The 7,598-nt window shown below is 38.5% G+C and overlaps 1 protein-coding gene across 1 annotated transcript; it reads left to right on the forward strand.

The window, feature by feature from the left end:
• Nucleotides 1-700: 700 nt before the first annotated feature.
• LOC140938036 (CUB and peptidase domain-containing protein 1-like) lies at nt 701-4,890 on the forward strand. Its single transcript, XM_073387581.1, has 3 exons — nt 701-764; nt 2,471-2,630; nt 4,695-4,890. The coding sequence occupies exons 1-3, from the start codon at nt 701-703 to the stop codon at nt 4,888-4,890; spliced, it is 420 nt and encodes a 139-aa protein (XP_073243682.1).
• Nucleotides 4,891-7,598: the final 2,708 nt, after the last annotated feature.

The following is a 7,598-nucleotide window of genomic DNA, read 5'->3' on the forward strand; positions in this document are numbered from 1 at the left end:
TAAAAGCGGGGGAAAGGGAATACCAAATAGAATGGTTCATCCAGGTGCAATGAGTGCTATGCCGGATATTTGCATATAAGTTTCGACAAGCAATTGCAATGCGTCTGTACTCACTACTCGGCACTTTTGAGACTGCACTTTGTTAAATTGAAATAAATCAGTCACACGCTAGTTTCCCGCCAGCCAAGCGAAAGTAGCACGTAACAAAGCGAACCTTGACTTTGCACTTGTGTTTCTCTCCATTTGGGCTTACAGATTCTGATTAAAGTTATAATATAACCAGCGTTTCCTCCTTTTGTTGAAAGCGGTAATTTTATCTTATTTATATCTTTAGCACTCCATCGCAGAATTGTTCAGGGGCACCCAACGACTGTTTTCTGTAAAATATCTGTTCGGAGAAGCTAATTTTGCCTAAAATTTTCTTTTGCTTGAGGACGGCTGAAAATTTCTAGATGAACGTTCCATTCATGCACAAGCTTTTCTAATAAATTCCCTACGATTTTCAGAAGTTTAATTTTTAATATTTTACTACCCAGGTTGCACTATTTTTCGTAGAAAAACGAAACCTAAAATTTTCGGATTCTAAAATGTGATGGAGAGAGGAATCAGAATAATTCTTACTTACTTAAGAGTTACTTACCCTCCTCCCCCGCGCCCTTCTGAACGGCACCTTAACATCACGTTTTACTTTAACAGGAGGATGAAGTTTGTATTTGCGCTATCGCTGATGCTGTGTTACAGTTCAGCTCAGAGTGCTGATCCAAGTGAGTATATTGTACAGTCCAACCTATGAGTGACTACCTTTCGTAAGCGACCATCTAAACAAAACACCAAAACTTTCCCGGTGAAAGCCATACAGTTGGTACCCCTAGTAAACGACCACCTCCCGTACGCGACTGCGACCACACTATTTGGGTCTGACGGTTTAATGATTTCCATTGGTTTTAACCTCGTAAGCGACCACTTCATGGTCCTTCAAGGATTGTCTGATCTCTATTTTGGCAGTGTGTTCTATGCTAATAGGAATATACGGAGAACTTTAGCAAAACATGGAACTACACACTTGCAATAACTTATCTTCGATGAAAAAAGTTGTGTTCGGACATCTCCTTAAGCGGCCATTGAGTCTGCATTTTTTGTGCTCTCTTATGGGGTTCGCATGTATTTTTTATGGCGCAGAAATAGAGAATACTTCATGGAAAGTGCTGGCGTACGGTATTTACGCACGAGTTGTTGACGTATCAGAAATCGAACGAGTGAGCGCAGCGAACGAGTAAGATTTCTGATACAAAAACAACGAGAGCGTAAATACCGTACAAAGTACTTTCCATGTGGTATTGTGTTTATTATATACATACTGAGACATTCATCATTTTGGCGGCCTTTTTATTTTAAATCTTTCAAAAATGCTAAAATTTGCCGCTACACACTTACCGCAAAATGACAACGAAAACGAAGTATCAGCTTTTTCGTAAACACGTTTGTTAAAAACATAAATGACGGTAAGGATATGAGGTAATCCAAGAACTATAAGTTATCTTAACTGTTTGTTCTTAATCCAAAATTAGAAAATGAGTGAATTTAAGTAAAATGGCCGGTTTCAATATAAGCTTAAGCTTAAATGAAAGGCAAAGTAGCTCCGACAAAAAGCACAACAAAAGCTTACGTCTTGTTCTGTTTTTCCCTTTCCGCTGTTGTTTCGCCGGCTCTCTACAGTTTTCTTTATCGACAGCGAAACAAACAAAACTATTCCACTCCATTTCCGAAATGTTTTTCACTTTTTTAGCGAGAAAACTCTTTGAGTAAAACTTTTCTCGTTGAATGTGTGCGAAGCGGCGCTGCAAGCTGCAATAAAAGGCGGGAATTTTGGCGCGAAACTCACACACCTCTCTGGCTTCTGATTGGACGTATCATTTTTCTCACAAGTGAAAAAACATCGTTCGCGATTCTGATTGGACGTATCATTTTTTTTCACGTGTGAAAACCATCGTTCGCTCCTCTGATTGGCTAGAACTAATTTGCGTACGAAAATTTACAACATGGCTTTTTGGTGAGTATTTCTCAGTATGTATATAATAATATACTATACACCCCTATTTTTCTCCTGTCCGTCCACCCAATCAGCTGACATGGAAAAAACAGAAACTAGTGTTTAACTACCAAACATCTGGCAACTTTTCTTCTTTAAGTTTTTTTTCGCAATTTACGTGATCCACCTATAGTGTTCAAAAACTCAATCACCCTAGGTCAGATTTGATTTCAGGTAATATCCTGTAAGTTTGTGACATTGCATTTTCAAACCAGGGGGAAAAAAGTGGGATTTAGGAAATTCGTTTAGTTTGTTATGTCATCTAAAACTTTTGAAAAAGCAAAGAACGTAGAAAAAAGAACATTGAGGGTGAGAACCTTAGGTTCTTAATTGATTAAGAGAACACAAGTCTACGCGTAAAATTACAATCTGATTTTATAGGATGTGGTTCTGTGGTAAACAACACCTTGACAAGTCCTAAATTTCCAACACCATACCCAAATAACATGCACTGTGTGTACAACGTTTCCATTCCATCCGGAAAGGCGCTGAAAATCAGTTTTTCAAATTTTTCCCTGGGACTACGATATGGTCGATGCTGGTAAGTAATTTAACAATAGACAGCTTTAGAGTCACGTTTACGGCAAACGGCAAACTTCAGATTGAAGTTGAGAATATCCCAAAATTTAAAGAAATAGCAGGTAAAAACATAGGGGTAAAACTGGCGTTTTACAATTCACCTATTTGTAAAAGTAATGAACAATAAACATCAAGAAAAGGGAAAACTTGGTCACGTGGTACAGATTCACTTTTGCCGTTTACAATAAAGTTAACGTGACTGATGACAAACAATAGGACAATTGCACGATGACGTCATTTTACTACAACTACCAGAATCCTTGAGTTTGTTGTTTTCTTGTGCAAATTAAGGCTATTGTTCTTTAATCCTCAGCGGGATTGACAAATTTTAATAACAAAGCAAAACCAAAATGAATTCTGGAAGTTGTAGTCAAATATCGTCATCGTGCAATTGTCCTATTGAAAACCACTCAACTGACTCAGCTTTGGTAAGAGTAGACTAGGAACTTAACTTAAAGTGATACTTATTACTCTAAAACGTAACATTTTTGCTGGTCAAACCATACTCACATATTCGGACGTTCGGCTTGTACGCTGCAAGTTTGCGGATCTGTGATATTAGACCTAGAAATAAGACAAAATCAGGCTTCTCAAGACCCAGGCTGGCAGGTAAGTATATCCCGCCGGGGAAAAAAACCGGCCAATGAGAATCGCCCTCTAATTTTAAAATAAAGATAGACCTAGCTTCAGAAACTGATAACACGAAGAAGAATGTAAAACACACTGATACTCTTTAATTGTTTTAATACTCTTTAATTCTTAAAAGAATTAAAGAGTATCTGACAGTAAATTAGCAGTCTGGTCGACATGGCGTGAGAAATAGATTTCGCTCATTTCTTGTGCGTTGAAAGACTTTCATGTACCTGCACTTAACGGCACCAACCCGCTAGACTGTATTTTTAAAACTCTCGAATTTTTGAGACAATTTTGGTTCACCCCATCCAACGCTCGCGTTGCGCGGCCTAGTTCAAAACTGAAATCAACAAAACTTTGAATGTTTATTTGGAAAGTAATAGTAATTATTAGATAAAAGAAATAACACAAAAAGCCGTTATATTTCCTTTGACATAACACAATAACATTAAACACAATTTAACAATTTATGCCAACATTAAGCACACTTTCACGTTCTAGCCAATCAAGATTTTAACCATCCCCTGCCCCCACAGATCAAGTGGAGCCAAACAACCCCCCAAATGGGGTCCCAAATGTGTCATTTGCTCCCGGATAAAAAATTGTAGTTTTGTAACATATATAGAAACCATGATATTTTGTGAAAAATTTCTTTCGAAAAAAATATAATTTCTACGATTTCTTCGATTTTTTATTTCCCTAAAATACTGCCTAAACAGTGCATTCATTAGTCATCGACCAGGTGACAGCTCTTATGTTATCAGTATGGTATTTCTGTTGTTTCGGTGCAGACGGTTCTCTCTCGAAATGTTCCTATAGCGGCAGAGAGCGATGGGAGTCGGCTGTTTCGCAGCCTAACGAACAAAATTCAAAATATTATTTACAAAAATTGAATGTTCGTTGCTGGTGCTCGTAGATAGGCTCAAAAGGTGAAGAGACTTCTCATTGGTTAAAACGAGATCTGACCAATGATGTGGTTTTCGATCTGCAAAATGCCATAGCTTTTTAAAAATCCAAATTAAGATCTCACGCCTCAAGGCTTTTACGTGAGTTGAGATGAGTGAAATCCCTTTTACAGGCCTTTGTCATCTGTAAGTAGGTCGAAAGCAAGAGAACGTAAAAACCTCTTGTTGAGCGTTAATTGGCATTTGTAGACGGCGGCAATTCGACTGCTCGGGAGTGACTCAAGTGCAACATAAAATGAAAGAATTTGATCGGCGGATTGATATTCCGCAGAAACGTTTAGAGCTTCCTGAACTCCACCATAATGCACGACTCGCAATTAGTTGAGGCAGGAGAACATAAAAGGCTTTTATGTTCTCTTGGCGGTTAGGGTTATTTCTATGAATTTAACTGCCCTTGAAAAGAAAAAAACATATTTTTTCCCTTCTAGGTATGATTATTTGAGAATTGTAGATGATGACAACAGAACACTTGGTACATATTGTGGGCGCGAACTTAGTGGAAAGGTAGTTTTGGTAAACGGAAACTACGCATTAATAACATTCCACTCTTACCGCTACGCTTTTCAGCGATACCCGGGATTCCAGCTCACGATATTATTTACTGAAAATGGTATGTTCAAATAAGAAGGGATTCTTTCATAAAAAGTAAATAAAATAAAATAAAATAAAGAATATAAGTAAGTTGCCATTCAGGTAAGACGTCAAAGTTGATGTTTAGAGGTCAAGGTGAGATAAGCGGCATTTTTAAGAAAACTGATAAACAAACAATACAGCTAAATATTGATAAAATAGGCAAAATTAGAGGTAACTTCAGCCTTTTTTTTGCTGTTAAGCAAACTCTAAGTCTGATTAGGAACACTCAAGTAGATTAAGGCCTGGTTCTACGTGATTTGCGATTTTTATGCAAATTTTCCAAAAAACTATTGTTAAAGACATCCTCCTTGAAAAATAGGTGGTAAAGTAAACTAACCTTAACAAAAACTTGAAAAAAAATCCAAATTACCTCGTCACGTGATCGACCACGCCCTCTTCTGTTCATAAATTTCAATTAACGATGCCCACCACTTCCTAAACGTGTAACTCCAGTTTCTCTGTATCAAAACTTTGACCCTACAAAGTGTCTACGAAATCAGCCTGGAATGGTTGGAATCTTTACAATTTGTAGGTGCAATTGGTGTTCATTGACTAGTGCCAGTCCTCCTCTTAATAAAATTTTCGTTAGGAGAAAGACGTTAAATGACTTCGTTTCATTCCACCCGTTTTTACAAGAAGACCATCAGTAGCCACTGTTTGGACCTACAAAAGGAAAACGGTTTGCTTTCTACATAGTGGGCATTTCGACCCAAAGGATTTCTCGATAAAACAGGGCGTGGCTGGTCACGTGATGTAGTTATAAACAATTTTTAAAATGAAAGTTGAAGATTTCGTAGTTATCATTAGCCTTAATTTATTAGACCTGGGATATCTTTAAAAAACTTTACATTAGACCACCCCCCTTTAAAATTCTGAGGAATTTGTAAAGAACCAGGCCTTAATCTACTTGAGCACTATACAATCTTTCATTCGGGGTTATGCTGTAGTGCAGCATTTCTTAACGATTTCGCATTTTTTTGTTTGAACTGTGCTCTCAAGATTAAGATCAGGATATCGGGGATTGAACAAGGTGGTACTGAGATTTTACTGCATAGTACTGATGTCTGACCGTTTTATACGACTTTCTCCGAGAAAAAGTGAGAAAAATGTTCTTTCCAGTAGACTGCAAAACAATCGGATTTTTTCTCAAAATCAGTAAAGAAATCGGTAAAGAGTGGCGTAAGAGTCTTAAGCGCGAAGCGCGCGAGCCTCACACGCCCGTCAGGCGTGTGAGGCGAGTTAAAAAAAAAACCTAGCATTAGCATTGCTTCTCCGTGAAATGTGGTATATAAAGTGGAGGATCAAAAATGAGTGGAAGAGGCAATAGTACGCCAACAAAGCCTATGCCTGCTCCTCGAAGGGGGAGTAAGCCGAAAGAGCCGAGCGCTTCGGTTGAAATTGTAGAATTTCAAAACACAGTTCGGCAATTTTATGAGTGGATGGATAAGCTCGGAAATGTGTTTGTTGCGCCTACCAGAAAAGAAGAAACGTTACCAAAGTTGGCCAACCTACTGAAAAACGAACTTTTCGTTGTCCTCGAGGAAGAAGAATCTTTCTCCACAAGAGTTTGCTCTCCGGCGGAACAAAGGTTAGAAACTGGGCTGCGATGCTTTCTCAAATTAGAGAAAAGCTGAACACGCCAACTGACAATGAACAGTTATTGACATTATTTCGATTGAAAAGAATGGGTAAATCCCCTCATTCCAATCCACTTCTTCTTGATTTGGCTCTGTAAATCGACCTAAATCACTATCCGTGAGAATTTAAACATCCTGCTAAAAACGCTAACGAGCTGGGCCCAGCGTGACAAAACCTTGCAGGAAAAAGTCACATTCATGGACACAAAGAAAATGGCTTAGAATTATTCAAATCCAGGAGGCACTTTGGAGAAATTAAACAACCTAAAACCCTTAATCAGCCGCAATGAAGAACTTTACATTTCTAAAGAGGCCAAAAAAGAAAATGCTCTTGCATCAGTGGGCAAATTATGCCGACCAGAGAAATTCAATATGCGTGTTACGACCTCTCAGTATGAAATATATTTAATAAGCGGCCAAAATTCACATTTGCCCTGTCAAAACGTTTTCCTCCAAAGCGTAATCTATTCGACAAAGAAAACAATTATTTTTGCATGAGGTAAAAGTCGTGTCTTTTCTACCGAACCCCCTTTTTTACACAGGCGAGATAACAATGACTGTCGGTCGTTGCACAGAACTTGAAGAACTCTTTGCATGAACAAACATCTGACAAATAAGGCTGTTGGTAGGACAAAGAAAACATCCTTTCCCCTGATCAGCATCTCCAAAGCTTCCCTCTGCTCCGATTTTAAAACAAATCCCAGTTCTTGCGCGAGCAAATCCAGGCAATCAACACCCGTCATTTTACAGCGAAAGCTTTAGAAATCTATTCATCACGCGCGGTACGGAATATCGCGAATGACTTGTTGAAAATATTACTTGACAGCTTGTTTACAGCTTGAATCGAAATTTAGCCAATGGGAATTGCCCGTGGCTGGGAGAAGCGGGTAATTCGAACGAAAATAACGTTTGCAAAACGGGCAGTCCATATTTTTAGCGTCTCTCCCCAGTCTCGCTCTCTGTTTTCAGCCTTGTTCCAGACCTTTCGTTTGACTGCTCGCACGTACTTGAATACGCAAAAATACGGGCTGTTTTTCAGTCTATCTTTCTAGATGAGGTAGT

The sequence above is a fragment of the Porites lutea genome, chromosome 5 (assembly GCF_958299795.1).
Source record: "Porites lutea chromosome 5, jaPorLute2.1, whole genome shotgun sequence".
Classification (NCBI taxonomy): domain Eukaryota; kingdom Metazoa; phylum Cnidaria; class Anthozoa; order Scleractinia; family Poritidae; genus Porites; species Porites lutea.

Coding starts and splice junctions, on each gene's coding strand:
- LOC140938036 (XM_073387581.1), top strand. CDS start 701: ATGAAGTTTGTATTTGCGCTATCGCTGATGCTGTGTTACAGTTCAGCT. Junction 765..2,470: donor AGCTCAGAGTGCTGATCCAA/GTGAGTATATTG, acceptor CTGATTTTATAG/GATGTGGTTCTGTGGTAAAC. Junction 2,631..4,694: donor CTACGATATGGTCGATGCTG/GTAAGTAATTTA, acceptor TTTCCCTTCTAG/GTATGATTATTTGAGAATTG.